The sequence below is a fragment of the Littorina saxatilis genome, linkage group LG12 (genome assembly GCF_037325665.1).
Source record: "Littorina saxatilis isolate snail1 linkage group LG12, US_GU_Lsax_2.0, whole genome shotgun sequence".
Lineage (NCBI taxonomy): Eukaryota > Metazoa > Mollusca > Gastropoda > Littorinimorpha > Littorinidae > Littorina > Littorina saxatilis.
The window spans coordinates 53,871,600-53,892,114 of NC_090256.1; the positions used below are offsets into that span (position 1 = coordinate 53,871,600).

Below are 20,515 nucleotides of genomic sequence, written 5' to 3' on the forward strand. Positions count from 1 at the left end.
CCTAGACACGTTTCTATTTACAAGTTCATTTTTGCACAGTTCCAAATTTCAAATCATTTTGCTATCCCGATTAAGATTTTTATTTTTCAGAATCTGTTGATATTGATTTGCGTTCAATTTGCATTTTCCATTTACATTCGATTCAACCTTATTATGTATTTTTGTTGTTACGATCGCATGCGACCCAACATGGAAGTCACTGCTAGTTGCTGTTGGAAAATCGAAATTGCGATGAAGATTGCCCTATTTCTGCTGGCAGTTCTGTGAGTTGCACAGTTCTTGTTGTATTGTGTGTTGTTGTTGTTTTTTTGCTGTATTATTGGTGTCTGATTGTGCTCCTATATTTGAACAAACGTCAGTTGATAACAAGAAGATCCATGCAAGTGAAACTGAAAGAACACGTTCAGTGATTCACACACACACACACACACACTGGCGTGTAGTCACTGTATGTAATCACACACACAAACACGGGCGTGCGTCTCACACACGGCCGTACATATAGAGATCGATTCCTGTTGTGGGGGTATCCCTGCTGTGTAGTGGGCCAGATCGTCGATTTAGACTCACTGTCTTGTAAAAAACAAAAGTTCATCATGTGACTGCAGTTTGAAAAGCATTTCTTCAAAGTAAAACTTGATAAGTCAGGCATGCATGAGCAAGTTCCAACATTTTCACTCGCCTTGTGGGCTAGTGACTTTCAAAATTGACTAGCCCACAAACAAATTCACTTGCCCACAAAAATGAGTTACCAAAGAACAAAATGATTCCATCCATTCAAACGTGGTGAAAGGCGAGCAGGTCTTTGCAAACGCCTGTACCGATCGCTTCAGTTGAGCGACACGAGCACGCTGGTCTTTTGCGTTAGCTGGTGCATAGCGTGTCCCCCCTCGGTGTCTTCGGCCGTTTTGTTTGAGTTTACCCAGTTTTTGGTGTTTTGTTGGTGAGATTTTGATGTTTCGTGTGCACGTATGTTTTCTAGCTTAAATTTTTCCGTACCAACAACGAATGGCCCCTTTCTCTCCTTCTCAGATGCAGCATGCTTTTCGCAAGCAGTACACAACATGACGTTTTTTTCCCGATCATAGTTTAGCCAGTCTCTCTGCTCACCAGAGTCAGATTGTGTCCATGTGCCTGCATGGAAGGAACGCTTCCTCTGTCCGGAGTCATACTTTTTCAGTCTCTCGGACTCTGTTCCCTCTGGTTTGGCTTTTTTCTTTGGGGGCTGGCAGTCTGTTGTCCAAGTATTTCCACATGTTTACAGCTTCAGATCTGCCTAGGCTGCTGAGACACGTGTGCTACGTCGATTGGTTAAAATCGCGTCAACGGAAAGTCCTGATAACCCCGAAATAGTGTTCTGGTCATTCTGATTGGTTCATGGTCACTAAAGTGAATTTCCCGATCAGTTCGAACTGGAGCTCTGATCACATCTAAATTTAGCAGTCGTAGACGACAATGTGCTCCACATTCACAACAGACAATCGTCGCTCGGAAAATGATAATACCACAGACCCAAAATTTTCACTCGCCAAGTGGGCGATCATTATAAGACTTTCTACTCGCCCACACTCATTTCTGGTCGCCTGTGGCGAGTGGGCGACCGGTCTTGCTCATGCCTGTTTAAGTGTATACATGACTGTAAGTGTACGTAACCGGTTGCAATAATAGTAAAACTATTTTTTTCTTCTGTTTCTTTATTTCAGCAATGTTCCTTCAGCAGCTGTGGTCACATATTGTTACTACAAAAGCCCAGACCACATGAACATGATGCAGAACCAGTCCTGTATAACCACAAAGGTTCACCTGAATGACAACTTGATCAGCACTGATTACAACAACAGCCACACAACAATACCTGTTATTTTGGATGAAAAGGGTAAGACTATAAGAGTGAATTTCAACAAAAAAGCAAGTGTCTGCAAAACACATGTAACATGTTGTTCAACTGTTCTTTGGGGGTTACTGCTGAATGTTTGGATAATTAATAGGGGGGAACACTCAGCATCTGGAATAACTGGGAAGTAACGGAGGTGAAGTATACGTTCAGGACTTACTTTAGTTACTAAAAAAGAAACAACAGGGGGAAAATAACTTCAGGTTGTATAAATATTGCTGGGTAGAGTTTTTGAGTCACTTGAGAAAATGTGACTCTATGTAATCGGTCAGTGTTAGTCTGTCCGGCCGGCCGTCCGGCCGGCCGTCCGGCCGGCCGTCCGTAGACACCACCTTAACGTTGGACTTTTCTCGGAAACTATCAAAGCGATCGGGCTCATATTTTGTTTAGTCGTGACCTCCAATGACCTCTACACTTTAACGATGGTTTCGTTGACCTTTGACCTTTTTCAAGGTCACAGGTCAGCGTCAAAGGAAAAATTAGACATTTTATATCTTTGACAAAGTTCATCGGATGTGATTGAAACTTTGTAGGATTATTCTTTACATCAAAGTATTTACATCTGTAGCCTTTTACGAACGTTATCAGAAAAACAAGGGAGATAACTAGCCTTTTCTGTTCGGCAACACACAACTTAACGTTGGGCTTTTCTCGGAAACTATAAAAGTGACCGGGCTCAAATTTTATGTGAACGTGACTCCCAGTGACCTCTACACTTTGACGTCTGCTTTGGTGACCTTTGACCTTTTTCAAGGTCACAGGTATGTCTTGAAGGAAAAAAATTGAAATATCATATCTCTGAAACTATTCATCGGATTTGATTCAAACTTTATAGGATTATTCTTTACATCAAATTATTTACATCTGTATTGTGTTGTGAATAGCAATTTCTTCCTGTCCATCTGATGCCTCATATAATATTCAGAACTGCGAAAGTGACTCGATCGAGCGTTTGCTCTTCTTGTTGTTTTCTTAAATTGACAGTTTATGTACTCTTCATTGTCTCTCTATCTATCTCTTACTCTCTCTCTATCTCTTAATTTCTCTCTCTCTCTCCCTCCTCCTCTCTCTCTCTCTCTCTCCGTCTCTCTCTCTTCAGTGGCAAACAAGTGAACATTCATCATGTCAAACAAGCTGTCATGACTATAATTCAATGCTGCATGTGAAACTGAAAGCGTTAGCAGTGCAATATGGACTTATAGTTATACTTATAGTGCTGTGGCACTCATAAAATGGACTGTTCAGTGCCTTGGCATCATGACATTAAAGACTGTTTTGTTTTACATCGGTTTGCAAAATTGTGTAAATGCCTCTTCCTTAATGAAAAGGATAAGCCTCACCACAATTAAGTTAAAACATAAATAGATAGATATAGATTGACGTCAAAAGCGAGAATGCGGGAAAAATTACGTCATGAGCAAGGAAGGTCATCCTTTACTCTATGTGTATATATATATTCTCTCGCTCTTGCTGATCTCTCTCTCTCTCTCTCTCTCTCTCTCTCTCTCTCTCTCTCTCTCTCTCTCTCTCTCTCTCTCTCTCTCTCTCTCTCTCTCTCTCTCTCTCTCTCTCTCTCTCTCTCTCTCTCTCTCTCTTAATTTGTGTATTTCTTTGCTTCAGAACAATTGTCAATCTCTATCCCGCCTTGTGTTTACTGGCATTGTATTCTGTTACACCATTATCATTATGCAAAGTGCATGAATCCATTTTTTTGTGGTGAATGGAACTATGTTTTTTAAACATTATGTGTCTGTTCCTTTATTTCAGAGTCTGAAGAGAGTCATGTGCAAATGTGTGTGGTCTTCCGTTACATTGTGAAGCAAAATCTCTCATCCGCGGTCAGTTCTCGGTCAAGCAGTCTTACTTTTCAATGTGACTTCAATCACTGGTGCTACAAGAAGAAACCAGGGTTTCACCGAAATGTAAGTGGTTCCTTAAATTAAAGTTTAAAAAGAATGGGTTGCCTTTGCTCTGCTTATTCTAAAGAACTTGTCCGATTAATAGTTCTACAACACACTCTTTTGAAGAAAGGAAAGTCTCGTTCTTCAGTGGACATTAAACTGTGTGTGGGTCTTTCGGCCTGATCTTTTGATCAAGACAGTCAGTGTTCGCCGAGACCGCACTAGCAGTAGAGGTGAACATAGACTGTCATGATCTGAGTCAAATGTCATATTTTGGTCAAAAATACAAATAAAATATACTGTATTAGTGTATATATCCATTTTTAGAAAGAATTCCTGTTTTTATGATTGAACACACACAAACATGCACTCTTGTCTTGCCTCAGCCAGCTGCCTAAATATGAGTTTTAGTTGGCCTCTGACATCACATGGCTGAAAGAAGGGCAATCCAATGTTCAATCCATACATTCTACTGTAAAGTACCACAGTGTTTGTGCGTTCAGTTTGTACAACTTTTAAATTTTCATTTGCAGGTGACTGTGGCAGGCCACTCAGGTGACCTTTACTGCTGTGACACCGATAACTGTAACACAGAGTCTGTGATGCCAGAGCTTCCCCCGCCTCAGATCTGCTACAAAAACACACACCATTGGGGGCATCATCTGCAGGTCGGAACAGGTCAGGCAAGGTCACGGTCAGCGTTGGTTTTGAAACAATCATGCTGACTCTTTCTTTTGTCTTTTTCTAAAAAATATAGAAATGTATTGCAGCATTTTTCATCGTTAATTGCGTGAACTATGTATGATGAGTGGAAAAGTACCAGCTTTCACATAAAAACAAACCCAAGAAGTAAAAAAAATACCAACATGTTACATGTCGACAAATTCACCCAACATTTTACAGTACCTTATGTTTTCTTCATTGAAATTGTCACCAGATTTGATGCACACAAAAATTGTTTTGTGTGTGACAGTGTGCAAAGAACATGGGCTTGGCATAACTTACCACAAAAAACACAGCTGCCTAGAGCACTGCTGATAGATATATATGTAAACTAGAAAAGTGGTACATGTACCTGTGATGAAAGGATACCCATTGGACCAAACAAAAGTGTCCCAACATTGTTGGTGGTGTTTCGCGAGAAGGATTTTCCTAATGCAGTGGAACCCCCCCCCTTTTTTTGACCCACCAATTTAAGACTCCCTCCTTTTAAAGGCCTAATTTTCTCAGATTTCTGAAGGTCTTAAAAGGGGGGTTTCCACTGTAGAAAAAGGGACTGCAGGATGTGCTGTCCTTTTTTGGAAGGTGTCCTCTCACCAGAGGGGCTTTGTATGACAGGTATCACTGTGCAATACCTTTCCAAATGAATTCTTTGACGTGCAGGCACATTGACTCTATGCAAGGACCCAGACGCATGGTGCATTCGCTCACGTCTACTCAACGCCACCCGCCCGCTGACTGTCTACAGCTGTGACAACCTGCACCAGTGTCAGTATTTTAACATGACATCTGGCTCTTCCGTCGTCTGCAGAAATGTGAGTTTGAAGATATGAAGCTTGAAGTTAAACGGAATTATTTCGTCACTTTCTGTTTTTTAGAAAAGAAACTGTACTGTGTAGCTTCTTAATTATGTTCATTGTATGATTGAAGACTGCAAGAGTATGTGTGTTCATGAGTGTGTACTGATGATCCTGAATTTTACAATCACAATATGACTTGCTGTCGCTTTGGAAGGATGGTCCTTTTTGGTTTGGTTGGTTTAATACATGCTGATTTGTGCAATTTATGCAGCATTTAGTGTTTTTGAGTCACTTGAGAAAAAGTGACTCTATGTAATCGGTCAGTGTTAGTCTGTCCGGCCGGCCGTCCGGCCGGCCGTCCGGCCGGCCGTCCGTAGACACCACCTTAACGTTGGACTTTTCTCGGAAACTATCAAAGCGATCGGGCTCATATTTTGTTTAGTCGTGACCTCCAATGACCTCTACACTTTAACGATGGTTTCGTTGACCTTTGACCTTTTTCAAGGTCACAGGTCAGCGTCAAAGGAACAATTAGACATTTTATATCTTTGACAAAGTTCATCGGATGTGATTGAAACTTTGTAGGATTATTCTTTACATCAAAGTATTTACATCTGTAGCCTTTTACGAACGTTATCAGAAAAACAAGGGAGATAACTAGCCTTTTCTGTTCGGCAACACACAACTTAACGTTGGGCTTTTCTCGGAAACTATAAAAGTGACCGGGCTCAAATTTTATGTGAACGTGACTCATTGTGTTGTGAATAGCAATTTCTTCCTGTCCATCTGATGCCTCATATAATATTCAGAACTGCGAAAGTGACTCGATCGAGCGTTTGCTCTTCTTGTTTGGTATAGATTTACCTGACTGTGTGTGTGTGTGCGTGTGTGTGTCTGTGTGTCTGTGTGTGTGTGTGTGTCACACTGCTCATGCAAGCACATATGTGCATATGATATGTACAGACCTGTTTACCCATACGATTTCGCCGTATTTTGTACGCAAAGTTGCCAAGCCTGATACGACCAATACGTTTGGAGAGAAAAAAATACGACGATCGTAAAAAAAATCAAGTTTGATCGTGATCACTAAATGGTAGCAGAAGAAGAAGACATCGGAAGTAGGTTGCCAAACCTGTTTTCGCGATAGCCTAGTGGATAAAATCCAGCTTTGACGATTGGTCAATGTAATCACGTGAGACGTGATATGACGAGATTTTATCTGCCGCCATTGTTGTCGTCTGTTTTTGGAGACCTATGTGGACACGTTCAGTCGGTTAACATGTTAACATTGTAAGGAATACCATTTTGCACTGGTACATACACCTCGAAAATGAAAATGTTATTGCTGCCCTTGAAGCAATAGCTCATGAACGTTTCTTGTGAGTTGCAAAATACGCTCAATATTTTGAAAATACACTGAATCTCGGTGAAAAGTACACCAAAGTCAAAGTGTGGGTAAACAGGTCTGTATGTATCGTATCTGTGTATTTGTTTCTTTTTGTTCCATGCTAGCTGAAATTCAGGATTATATATCATGAGCCTTGTTGGGAAGGGATTTTTTCTGATTCAGTTAACCTTTGCCTTCATCAGTTGGATTGGATTGGATTGGATAAGATTTACAGTCCAGTGAGGTTACCCTCATGGAAATTCGGGCTGCTTTCTCCCCGGGGAAAGCGAGCTGCCATACACACGGCGCTACCCATATTTTTTTTTCCTGCATGCGTGTATTCATGTTTCCTGAGACTTAATGCCGTGTGAGATGGAATTTTTTTTTACTTTATTCCAAGTCCCACGGGTATTTGATGGACATTTTTATCTATGCCTATACAATTTTGCCAGGAAAGACCCTTTTGTCAATCGTGGGATCTTTAACGTGCACACCCCAATGTAGTGTACACGAAGGGACCTCGGTTTTTCGTCTCATCCGAAAGACTAGCACTTGAACCCACCACCTAGGTTAGGAAAGGGGGGAGAAAATTGCGGCCTGACCCAGGCCTGAACACGCAACCTCTCGCTTCCGAGCGCAAGTGCGTTACCACTCGGCCACCCACTACTGTATACATGTACTGTTTCTTCCATGTTGCTTAGCTTTACTAAATACCTTTTTATTGTTAACATTTTTTTTATGACATCACTTTTTCTAATTGAAGCATTTCTTATTTTAAATTTTCCCAACAGGTCACAAAGGCAGATGGAAAGGAAGAACTGTGCTGCTGTTCAGGACAGAGCTGTTTCTCTCCCCCCACCCGATCAGCGGCCAGCATGTTTGGATCCCCCATAGCTGAGGAACAGCGTGGGGACGCTAACAGAGGACTGAGCACGGTCACTATCGGCTGCATCGTGGCCTTCTCACTTCTGGCCCTGGTGGGCGGCCTTGTCATGATCGGCTTTATGTACCAGCGCCAAAGCCTGCCTGATAGCAGTAATCTAACGCTGACGTACAGCCGCATCGAAGAAGACGATCTTTCTGACAGCATCCAGATGCTTTGAAGGAGTTTGTTATACCGTAGCAGTTATCTTACGCTGATGTACAGCCGCATCGAAGAAGACGATCTTTCTGACAGCATCCAGATGCTTTGAAGGAGTTTGTAATACAGTAGCAGTTATCTTACGCTGATGTACAGCCGCATCGAAGAAGACGATCTTTCTGACAGCACCCATGTGCATTGAAGGAGTTTGTTATACAGTAGCAGTTATCTTACGCTGATGTACAGCCGCATCGAAGAAGACGATCTTTCTGACAGCACCCATGTGCATTGAAGGAGTTTGAATTAATACAGTGGAACCTTCCTTCAAAGACCTTCAGAAATTTGTGAACAGAAAGTCTGAGAAGGCAAAGCTTTAATAGGCAGGAAATCTTAATTACATTTAGTCAAGTTTTGACTAAATGTTTTAACATAGAGGGGGAATCGAAACGAGGGTCGTGGTGTATGTGTGTCTGTCTGTCTGTCTGTGCGTGTGTGTGTGTAGAGCGATTCAGACCAAACTACTGGACCGATCTTTATGAAATTTGACATGAGAGTTCCTGGGTATGATATCCCCGAACGTTTTTTTCATTTTTTTGATAAATGTCTTTGATGACGTCATATCCGGCTTTTCGTGAAAGTTGAGGCGGCACTGTCACGCTCTCATTTTTCAACCAAATTGGTTGAAATTTTTATTCAAGTAGTCTTTGACGAAGGCCGGACTTCGGTATTGCATTTCAGCTTGGTGGCTCAAAAATTAATTAATGACTTTGGTCATTAAAAATCAGAAAATTGTAAAAAAAAATAAAAATTTATAAAACGATCCAAATTTACGTTCATCTTATTCTCCATCATTTGCTGATTCCAAAAACATATAAATATGTTATATTTGGATTAAAATCAAGCTCTGAAAATTAAATATATAAAAATTATTATCAAAATTAAATTTTCGAAATCAATTTAAAAACACTTTCATCTTATTCCTTGTCGGTTCCTGATTCCAAAAACATATAGATATGATATGTTTGGATAAAAAACACGCTCAGAAAGTTAAAACAAAGAGAGGTACAGAAAAGCCTGCAATCCTTCTTAGCGCAAATACTACCCCGCTCTTCTTATCAATTTCACTGTCTTTGCCGTGAGCGGTGGACTGACGATGCTACGAGTATACGGTCTTGCTGCGTTGCATTGCGTTCAGTTTCATTCTGTGAGTTCGACAGCTACTTGACTAAATGTTGTATTTTTGCCTTACGCGACGTGTTTTAATTTGGGGATGGGAGGTGAATTGGGTGGTGGGGGGGGGGGGGGGGGGGGGTGGGGTGGGGGGGGTCTTGAGAGTGGGGTTCCATTGTTTATTAAAGGGTGATGAAGCTGGGGCTGCTAACAGCATTTTAATTGGCTGGAGTTCTTCCAAATGTCTCTCATTTTGATATTAGGCAGTATATAGTGTCTTCCTTCAGTTTACTGCTTTTTGTGCGTGTGTTCAATGGAGGAACAAAATGTTTTGGTTTTTGATCCCTGTGGATGCTTGTGTCACTTTGTGGTATTTAAAGTGTACATGTTATCGGTAACATTTTGTAATTACACATTAACATGCTTCCATTTGAAACTTCGAGGTCGCCATTGTGGATTGACGCCCGCCCAAAGCTCGCGACGTCGGGCTTCAATTAGACTTTGGGAGGGCGTCAATCCACAATGAAGACCGAGAAGTTTCAAATGGAAGCATGTTAATGTAATTGTAATTCAATCTGATGACGATCTCTTTTCTGCTTTCATGCGATGGTAAACAGACAGAATTGGTTCTGTTCTGTTCACACACTGCTTTCAGTCCACCTACCTGCAATGGTCAAGTCCCAAGAAATATTTCTCTGTATTCCTATCTTATCACTCTGCTCCTGTTTTTTTTTCTTTCACATACATTTTCCCTTCTTTTTTGACGGGTTTCTGGACAGCAAACTCTAAAACAAATTCTTTTCATCACAAAAGCGATCTTTGGAATTGACTGACGTAGTCCGGAAGAATTCATGCATCAACTTACGTCACGTATTCAAGTCATCACTTCGCATACCTTATGGTCTCGGTATTTCGTTGGCCTTCATATTTCCTACTTGTAAAATGACCCTCAAAGCTAACCGAGACGAGTTGAGGTTGTATCAATGTGCCTCGCCAGCAGGTGGTTAATGGTTTTTGAGTCACTTGAGAAAAAGTGACTATGTAATCGGTCAGTGTTAGTCTGTCCGGCCGGCCGTCCGTCCGGCCGGCCGTCCGGCCGGCCGTAGACACCACCTTAACGTTGGACTTTTCTCGGAAACTATCAAAGCGATCCGGCTCATATTTTGTTTAGTCGTGACCTCCAATGACCTCTACACTTTAACGATGGTTTCGTTGACCTTTGACCTTGAAAAAGGTCACAGGTCAGCGTCAAAGGAAAAATTAGACATTTTATATCTTTGACAAAGTTCATCGGATGTGATTGAAACTTTGTAGGATTATTCTTTACATCAAAGTATTTACATCTGTAGCCTTTTACGAACGTTATCAGAAAAACAAGGGAGATAACTAGCCTTTTCTGTTCGGCAACACACAACTTAACGTTGGGCTTTTCTCGGAAACTATAAAAGTGACCGGGCTCAAATTTTATGTGAACGTGACTCCCAGTGACCTCTACACTTTGACGTCTGCTTTGGTGACCTTTGACCTTTTTCAAGGTCACAGGTATGTCTTGAAGGAAAAAAATTGAAATATCATATCTCTGAAACTATTCATCGGATTTGATTCAAACTTTATAGGATTATTCTTTACATCAAATTATTTACATCTGTATTGTGTTGTGAATAGCAATTTCTTCCTGTCCATCTGATGCCTCATATAATATTCAGAACTGCGAAAGTGACTCGATCGAGCGTTTGCTCTTCTTGTTTAGCGAGTGGTTATCGACAATTAATGACCGGTAATTTTTAATGAGTTAGGGCATTCTGACCAATCACAGGATCTGTTTCATTAAAACGCCAACTTGATTGAATTACAATCAAATTTAATATTTCTATTAATTGGTTAAATATCACGTTTAGGATCATATATGCGTTTTGCATATTCACTTGGATGGATGTTTGTGTAAAGTGTACGTGTGCGCTCGAGCAACTGTGTGCACATGTGTATGTATGTATGTGTGTCTGTTATTCTGCTGCTCATTGCAGACTTGGTTTTGCGTGTTCAAAATAGAAGCAAAGGCATTGCTGTGTGTTTTATGATGTCTGCTTGTAAAAATTGCGACAACCCAGAAGATTGCTCATAACCGGCAGAGGTTGAGACAGATGGTGCAGCACGAGCTCATGACCACTGCAGGTCCCTAACGACCCTGGCCGGTTACGGGATCGGTGAGCAGTGAGTGAGTGAGAGCTTGTAACTTATCATTAGGTGTTGAAGAGTTCCCGTCCAGTGCCATTCATTCTCATCGTTTTTAGACATAGCACATGTTCTTAAGTTTATCTTGATTATTCCAAGACTAATGCATAACATTACAGGCAAATCCGGATAAGACGAAATTGAAGGGACCGAATTGTTATTGTGTCCTATCCGAAATTTCGACTTGGTCATAGTACAGTGGAACCCCTCTCTAGCGACCTTGAAAATGTTGACAAAAATCGGTCCTTATGGAGGGGGGTCCTTACAGAGGGAGGGGGCGGGGCCACAAAGAAAGTCACCTCAGATTTTCTTAAAAAAAGAAAACAGAGAAGTTTGAGTTGCTGACGACCGTTTCCTCAAGCAAACTGCTTCGATTTCATGTTTGACATTGTCGATGGTGTCCACCAGTTCTGGTGCATGTTTCAATGCAAAAAGAGTTAGTTTCTGAGCAAGCATTTCTTTACAGCAGTCCCTGCAATGATGAAGGCCCTCCGAGAAAGAGAGTGAAAAATCGGCCACCGTTCTCAGCATCGCGTATCTGTGTGTAACCTCTTTCATTGACAAGATACTCTTGTTTCCCTGCAGCCTTGACCAGTGAGTCGGTTACCTAATCTGTGAACCCTTCAGTTGTGTTGCTTTTTCAAAAGTTAGACACAGTCAACTAGTTTTGCTCTGAGTGAACAGTGCAGCTGGCCTCAATTAGCCGGTGACACCTCTCTGGCCACAGCACCAAACAGTACATGGCTGGGGAGAGAGAGGGGGGTAGCTGGCTAAACTCAGTGGGGTGTCCGGTGTCACTGAAGTCAGCAGGAAGAGCATTGGAGAGAAATAGAGAGGTGTACTCTTCCAAACAATTTCCAAAGATCAGTTGTAGGGCTTAGGGTAGTCAGTGAGGGAGAGTGAGAGCGGTTTGTGTACAGTCCGACTGAAGAGTGAAAAGTCACTGCCACAAGATCGGCATGCAGTCAATAAAGCCAGACAAGAAGAATGATTATGACATGCGGCTCTATCTGCTGGTGTTTTTTTTTATTCAAACTGGTTTTCAACGCTTATTCTCACAAAGCATCTGCACATCTGCCTCTGTGCTGTGTTTGTGTGGCTGCTTTCGTATGATGTCAGTGCATGGTGAGTGCGTTCACTGCCTTGTCACCACTTCCCCACCTTTTTCAGAATGTTTTCTTGGAGTTGGATAATTCTCCTTACTCCTCGCCCCCTCCTTACTCCTCGCCCCCTCCTAACTTCAGTTCATACTTTATTGCGTGCCGACTGACCAGTCGGTGTGGCGTCCGTGTAGAGAAGAAGGGAATAAGGTTACACAATGCGCTAGTGTGAGACGCCAAGTTTCGTGTTTCGAGTTGCTGTAGTAAATATAGAGTAAACTTTGTCTTTGGGACTGACTTTCTGTTGTGTGCTATCCGTCTTTCGACTTACGTAAGAGAAATCCCATTTCGAGCTCAGGGTACTTTGTACACATAGATAAAGAGGGATAATTCCGGACCAGAATTTCTTTGTGTGCTAAGCGAATTTTTGACTTAACCGTTTGTGAGTTAGCTGGATTTGCCTGTATACTAATAGTAAAACGAGGGGCCCACTCCTGCCCGTTGGCCCACCAGCTCAGATCTGGACAGGCTTTTACATGGGATAAGACCATATCCCTCTGATTGGTCACATACCTTAAATCAACAGAATGGGTGCTCTGTCCACAGTATCTGTGATCATTTTTGGATGAATCAATTTTGTAAGAAATTTATTCATCAATGAATTCCAAATCACCACTGCGAGCAGTCGGGGTGTTGATTTTTGGTTTGTGATCAAGTGGAGGGATGGTCTTATTTCATGTACCTGGTCAGATCTGAGATGGTACACCCAGCCCTCCGACCGTCCCCTTCGTTCTGCTGCTGACCCACTCCGCCTTCACATTCCTCGCTCGAAACTCGCATCTGCTGGTCAGCGTGCATTTCCCTCCGCGGGCCCCTCCGTCTGGAACTCCCTGCCGCTTGAGCTTTGCCAGAGCCCCTCTCTTGACACGTTCAAGAGTAGGTTGAAGACTCAGTTCTTCCTGTAGCTGGCTGCGACTTTCATGTTCGACGTGATGTGTTGTGCTCCAAAAGACATTCTTGTGCTGTGCTCTGTGAGAGGTGTTTTCTTTGTGCTTAAAGGCATACTAACGCACTCCCGTGTTTACAAAGTGTAGTTTGCCCACAATCGATGTCAAACGCACCATAAGACCATATAATGACGATATGTCACCATGCGCGGACCATAATACATGCATTACAGCTTGTTCTAGCCTCTGAAAAAGTGAGGATGTCAACAAAGCCGCGGTGTTAGCTCCCTTGCATCAACGTTACATGTGTTGCCAAATCTATAAATAGGACCATCTAGATCAAAATAAAAATTCAAATATCTCAACATTGAAGGGGTCCTAGACCACAATATTTTGCAGGGAACTTAATTTAGCATGTCTCCAGCTGTTGGTAAAGCAATTAGCGTGTATAGTCATCGAGTACATATGGCTTTAATATTATTTTGTTTGGACCTAGCTATTGATGTGTACATTGTTGTTAAACAGTTGTTTGTTGTATGTTTATCAGGGTTTGCTAGTGTGTGATAGGGTTCGTGTCCGTCTGTAGATGTTAGTTTCTTTGTTAGTCCTGTGTTGACAACTCTTCGACAAGCGCTTAGAACTGTACCCACGGAATACGCGCTATATAAGCTTCCTATTGATTGATTGATTGATGGTGATCCAAACAGGTTTGACAGGAAGCAGTGGGCCTATCATGATTTACATGCACATGTGATATATTTAATTTTCTGAATGTTAAGTCAGTCTGTGTTCAGAATATTTTCCTCATGTGAAAACTGTAACTCGGGAAAATGTAATTTTGGCACAGAGTACTATACTGCTGTTTCAAGTTTGTCGTACTTCATTGTGAATGTAAGTGATTGTCGTCTGTGTTCTTGCTGTGTCGGGTGTTGTTGTTGTTCTTGTATCACAGGGAGACTACCGTCGCCCTTCACAGCAGACTCTACTCAACTCTGAGTTGTTCGTAAGGCAACACCTGTGGATTGTAGAGTTCTGTTTGTGATGGGGTCTGGCGGCTTTTGTCTCTCTGTATGTTCATGGATTCCTTTGCGAATGCATAACAGTTTTTATAGGGCTTAGAAATAAGCTCTAAAATTCTCAATCCTGTTTGATTGGACTTCGCCTCCAAAGGTGATTGTGGTGTTTCGGCACTCGGTTACATTTGCTTTTGTCGATATGTTATGAAAGGGTGTTGTGGTAGCGAGAGACAGAGAGAGTGTGTGCATGTACGTTTGTGTGTGTATGTGTCTGTGCATTTTCATGCATAATTACTTTGATGTGTGTTCACAAGTTTTGACAGTAATTCAAGTTTTATTAGAACAAATCATATCTGTTAACTTTTCAGATTTGCATTAATTTCTTGGGATTTAACATTTGTATATTAGTGTCGATGTAGCACACATTTTGTGTTGATACAATGTACATATATATGAGGAAACACTATAACAGACTGCCAAACTGTTTCATGAAATTATCAAAACCATGTAATTGTTCATATATTTTGTTATGCATGCTTACACTTGCAAAGTTTTGAGATAGTACTGTTTAATAGATATGGTATTATTCAACAATAGGCCAGAAGTGTACCTATTGTAATTGTGTGTGAAGATTAATCACTCAATCTGTGTGGCATCATTTCACGTCAATTGTATGATTTTTGATGTGTGGGTGTTATAAACAGGAAGTTTTTGATTTGTCTTTATTTTTGATTTTGAAACAAAAGTTAAAAAAGATTCTATTTGGATGTCGTTTTTCTAACTGAGGTCACTGATTCTTTTTGTTGTTGTTGTACAATATTGTTTTGCACACATTTATCTGCACTTCTTTCCACCTTAATTGTTGCTCGCAAGCAATAACAAAATGGCAACACTGCAGTAGCAGTGAGATATATATCAAAATACTCAAAATCATAAGTGTTGCAAGCCTTACTCAACTGAGTGTGAGTTACTGATTCAATAATGCAGTATTCACTGAGTGACTGAAACACAACTGTGCATATCAGGGATTCTCATTTTTCTGATATTTAAAAAAACCAAAAAAACACTGACGTTAAAGATTACTTCTTTTCAGTGTTGACCATTTTTGTAAATCACCATCCAGGCTTTTACATTGGATGAACATCCTCCTTCTTAGATGCATATCAAATATCTACAATTTGAATGCTTTCTGTGCTGACATGGGTTTTTTTATAATTTAATTGTGTAACTCAGACACCTGTGTCCCTCTGCAAAATTAAATCAGCAAGAAATTATTTTCTGCACAAGACGCAGCCAGGCTGTTGATTTTTGGTGTGTGTTCAAGTGGAGGGATGCTCTTATCCCATGTAAAAGCCCGAGGCAAATATATGGTGATGTTACATAATTGTTCACACAGAAAGAAAGATTATCTTAAAGAACTATAATTATTTACCTCTAATATTTTGGGGTAAAATAAGATTATTACTGTTGATTACTTTTTCTGCATATTTTTTTTCTTCTTTCCCTGTACTTTTAGCAGGGATGTTTATATGTCTTCAAACTGTGGAAATCAAACCAACAATACAACCACAACTTGCTTTCTGTACAAAAGTGTGTGCTTTTCCTTCACTTTAAAGGCCAAGGGTAACAATTTACCCTGTTGCAAATGTTAACAGTGTTTGTGATCAATGTCATATGTTCCCTTTTCATATTTTTGTGTGTGTGCATAAGATATTGCTTGTCATAATATTAAGTGGAACTGATCCATGGAGACAAGTCAATTTTGTCACAGTGGGTAAATCATTTGTACATGTACCTTGAATTAATACTAACCCTTAGGCTGGTTGTCGCGACATATGTCGCGCTACTTTACGTATACTGTCATCTGGTTGTCACGACATATGTCGCGCTACTGGCTCAGTCTGTTTGGTCGGTTCCGATTACCTCCCATGGATGCGAAAACCTATATGACCGTTTTTTGTTATTTTTCTCTCTGTTAATTCACCAGTGGCTATGTAACATGTGTTACAGAATTGCACCAGTGTAAGGGTTAATAATAGGCTTTGCAACTTTCTTTTGTGATATTTTTTTTAGACTTGGAACTGAGAAGTGTTTCAGAATGAAGCCAACCTTGGATTGTGGTGTTGTGTTTCTAGAGAAGTATGTGTTCAAGGTACATCCTTTGTGTGTAAACTATGCATCATGTAAAACAAAGATCAGGTTTGGGTTTTTTATATTTGATAAGAGTATCCTTTCACTTGGAAGTTTACCAAAACTCAACAGCCTGGCTGTTTCCTGGGAAGGCTGGGATTAAAGGCACAGTAAGCCTCCCGTAAACCATCACAGAGCTCCCCGAGCGTCTACATACAGTACAAGCATACTTCCATTTGAACGCTCACCGAACGGGAACATCCTGGCTGCTTTCTGTCGAGCGTGAGAAATTTTCAAAGAATTTATTTTCGTGGATGAGTCCTCTACAGCATGGCGCCTCGTTTTGGTGCTGGCTGTTATGAATATTCAACTACCGGAAATCACGCCCGGACAGTAAGCCTCCCGTAAACCATCACAGATACTGTCAGGCTTTTACACACAGTACAAACACCCTTCCATTTGAACGCTCACCAAACGGGAACATCCTAGGTGGCCTACGTACGTAAAGAGCGAGCAATTTTTAAAGAATTAATTTTGCAGATTGTCTCGAACACTTTTTGGACCCATTCTGAACTCAGGTCAAAAATGAGTTACTTCCCTTCGGGTCTCATTCTATCGATGTAAACTTGCCATAGCCGTGGATGGATGATTATCAGAATGTTTTTGGACCGTGGTGCGTTTTTGCGCTAGACCTAACTTTTAAAATCTAAATAATAAATTCACAGCTTGTTACACAAACATTCTTTAATCATAAAAGAATTCTTTTTTCATCAAGACAAGATCAGTACAATTCGAAGTTGTGAAAGTTTGAAAACAGAAAAACCCGGAAGCAGGGTCACGCAAGGGTCGTAGCAGACGACGGTTTATCAGTGCATATCGCCGTTCCTCTCAACAGTCAAAAACCATCGCTAGAGTTCTTGTGAACCACAGCCGTTTGTTTCGTGCATAAAACGTGCTATTGTAGATAAGCTCACATCGAGTCGCATTCAAATGACTAACTGACGACTACACTTGTGAAAAAGGGAAACTGGATCACACGCGTTCACGATGGCTCAGGGGTAAGATAAACCACGCAAAAAATAAATTCTTTGAAAATTGTTTGCTCTTTACGGAGGGCACCTAGGATGTTCTCAATCGGTGAGTGTTTAAATGAAAGGGTTTTTGTACTGTGTGTAAAAGCCTGACCGTATCTGTGATGGTTTACGGGAGGCTTACTGTGCCTTTAATGTCTTGCTGAATTAATTTTGCAGATTGGCATAGGTGCCAGTTACAAAATAATTTCAGCAAAAACTGCATACTTTGCACAGAAAGCAGTAATGCATTAGCTTCTGTGTCCAAGTAGAAAACAAGTCGCGTAAGGCGAAAATACAACATTTAGTCAAGTAGCTGTCGAACTCACAGAATGAAACTGAACGCAATGCAATGTTTCAGCAAGACCGTAGCATCGTCAGTCCACCGCTCATGGCAAAGGCAGTGAAATTGACAAGAAGAGCGGGGTAGTAGTTGCGCTGAGAAGGATAGCACGCTTTTCTGTACCTCTCTTCGTTTTAACTTTCTGAGCGTGTTTTGAATCCAAACATATCATATCTATATGTTTTTGGAATCAGGAACCGACAAGGAATAAGATGAAAGTGTTTTTAAATTGATTTCGAAAAAAAAAATTTGATAATAATTTTTATATATTTAATTTTCAGAGCTTGTTTTTAATCCAAATATAACATATGTATATGTTTTTGGAATCAGCAAATGATGGAGAATAAGATGAACGTAAATTTGGATCGTTTTATAAAAACGTTTTTTTTTTTTACAATTTTCAGATTTTTAATGACCAAAGTCATTAATTAAATTTTAAGCCACCAAGCTGAAATGCAATACCGAAGTCCGGGCTTCGTCGAACATTACTTGACCAAAATTTCAACCAATTTGGTTAAAAAATGAGGGCGTGACAGTGCCGCCTCAACTTTCACGAAAAGCCGGATATGACGTCATCAAAGACATTTATCAAAAAAATGAAAAAAACGTATGGGGATATCATACCCAGGAACTCTCATGTAAAATTTCATAAAGATCGGTCCAGTAGTTTGGTCTGAATCGCTCTACACGCACGCACACACACACACACATACACCACGACCCTCGTCTCGATTCCCCCCTCGATGTTAAAACATTTAGTCATAACTTGACTAAATGTAAAAAGGATTTGTCCCTCGCATGAGCCTTAAACAGATCAATGGGGATTTACATGGGACGGAAGACATCTTTGATATTCTCCATTTTTATAAACATAACATGCACCACCTAAGGGACCGACCAAAAGGGGTTAATTGTTATTGAGATTTGGTTGATATAGAAAGGTGAATTTTATAGAATCCCATCTCCCCCTTTCCCCGTCGCGATATAACCTTGAATGGTTGAAAACGACGTTAAACACCAAATAAGGAAAGAAAGAAAGAAATTTTATAGAAAAACAATCGTCAAGAATCCACTGACGAGGTCAAAATAGGTAGTTCAATAGAGAGTTGGTCGCCAGGGCAAGTTTGAGTGTACATATTTATTGCTTATGTGTGGACGTTTCTTTTGTGATAGCTTCGACAGCTTTTGCTTGCTATTGTCTGTGATTTTGGTGGTTGTGAGGCTGAATTTTGTGATGCTTTTTTTAGTATGTGATGATTGCTTCATGCATCCTCAGCTTGATCAAGATACCGGGTAATTCATATTGTTTTATGTACATTTTAGCATAATCATACATGTATTGACATAATATTTCCATGTGAAATGATCAAGGGCCTCATATTTCTTGTAGTGATATTAAGTACAGTTGCAAGGTTGTCAGGAATGGTAAGGTTTTACATTACGTATTCCAACTCATTGTTATGCTTTATTTAAAATTTGGAGATTTTGTTGATAAATGTTTCACATGCAGAGTGCCACGAGTTTAATTAATTTCTGGTTTTCAGCCTGTTATACTATGGCATTGTACTTTTCTGCTGGTTTTAAAAGTAGATTAATTTTGTTTAGCAGTTATCATTGGTTTTTTTAATCTGAGGAAAATAGATGTGAACAGATCTTCCCATATCTTGCCAGTAACACTGCAGTCACTGTATATTCCATCAGCTTCCGACATATAGCAATTGCAATTTATTTCTATCTACAACTTGTACAGTGATCAAGAAAAAAGGGGAGTTCATTATGGACAACTCCAGTAAAAAATGATGTTAAGTGTTTACAGTGTGTTTAGTTTTATTTTGTTTCGTTTTTACTTGGTCCTTTTCAGTTGCTTATGATCAAAAACAAAAAGTTTTGTATTAATTATCTCCATGTTTAATCTTGACTTGCCTGTTTGTCGTTGGTGAGGATCTAACAAATTTGAAGTACACTGTACTTGATCTGATCTGTTGCATAATTTTTATCATTGCAAGGAAGCTAGACTTTTTCAGACGTTTTTGTTCAAAGGTTTCATTATTCTGACATTTAGCATTATATACAGTGAAAATGATGTGATTGAGTGTGGGTATTTATACTTGACAAAGAAATTGGCCACTCACAGTTGGTTAGTTTAAGATCAACGTGTTTGTGGAATGACATTTTGCCACAGCAATAACTGCCACAAGCTTTGCTGTTTTTGGTTCTAATGATAGGTTTACAATACATTGTATTTATTTGATGTACCTTCACCAGGTAAATTTAAGGAGCGGATCTCCTGGAACTGTTGGAATGTGATACTTGCCATGAATATTGAGAATTTTTTTAATTTTTTTTAGCTTTCCTGTGCAGTGGAATCTGTCTTTCTTGTGCAGTTTTATGTACGCATAAAATTTCAAATATTAGGTGTGTGGGCATGTGTGTGCATGTGAGCATGTTTGTGTGTGTGTGTGGTGCAATTCCTTTTCATGTTGGTAACTTTGTGCAATTGTGTAGTAAGAACTCATTCTACTGTGTGTATTAGTATGTGTGTGGTAGTGTGTGTGTGTTTGAGGGAGAGAGATACATAGTGACACTCACAGTATTTAGTCTTAATACATAAGTTTACTGTAATTGAATTGTACAACACTACACAAAAACAATAATAATATATTTGGTAGTTAAGTTCGAACCTATATTTGTGCAATCTGTAACATTCAAAAACCAAAACTAAAT

General features: G+C 40.2%; 1 protein-coding gene across 1 annotated transcript; it reads left to right on the forward strand.

The window, feature by feature from the left end:
• The first annotated feature begins 179 nt into the window (after nucleotides 1-179).
• Nucleotides 180-9,032, forward strand: LOC138982250 (uncharacterized). The gene is made up of 6 exons (XM_070355488.1): nucleotides 180-263; nucleotides 1,704-1,876; nucleotides 3,662-3,816; nucleotides 4,329-4,473; nucleotides 5,179-5,330; nucleotides 7,494-9,032. The coding sequence occupies exons 1-6, from the start codon at nucleotides 190-192 to the stop codon at nucleotides 7,803-7,805; spliced, it is 1,011 nt and encodes a 336-aa protein (XP_070211589.1). The 5' UTR covers nucleotides 180-189; the 3' UTR covers nucleotides 7,806-9,032.
• Nucleotides 9,033-20,515: the final 11,483 nt, after the last annotated feature.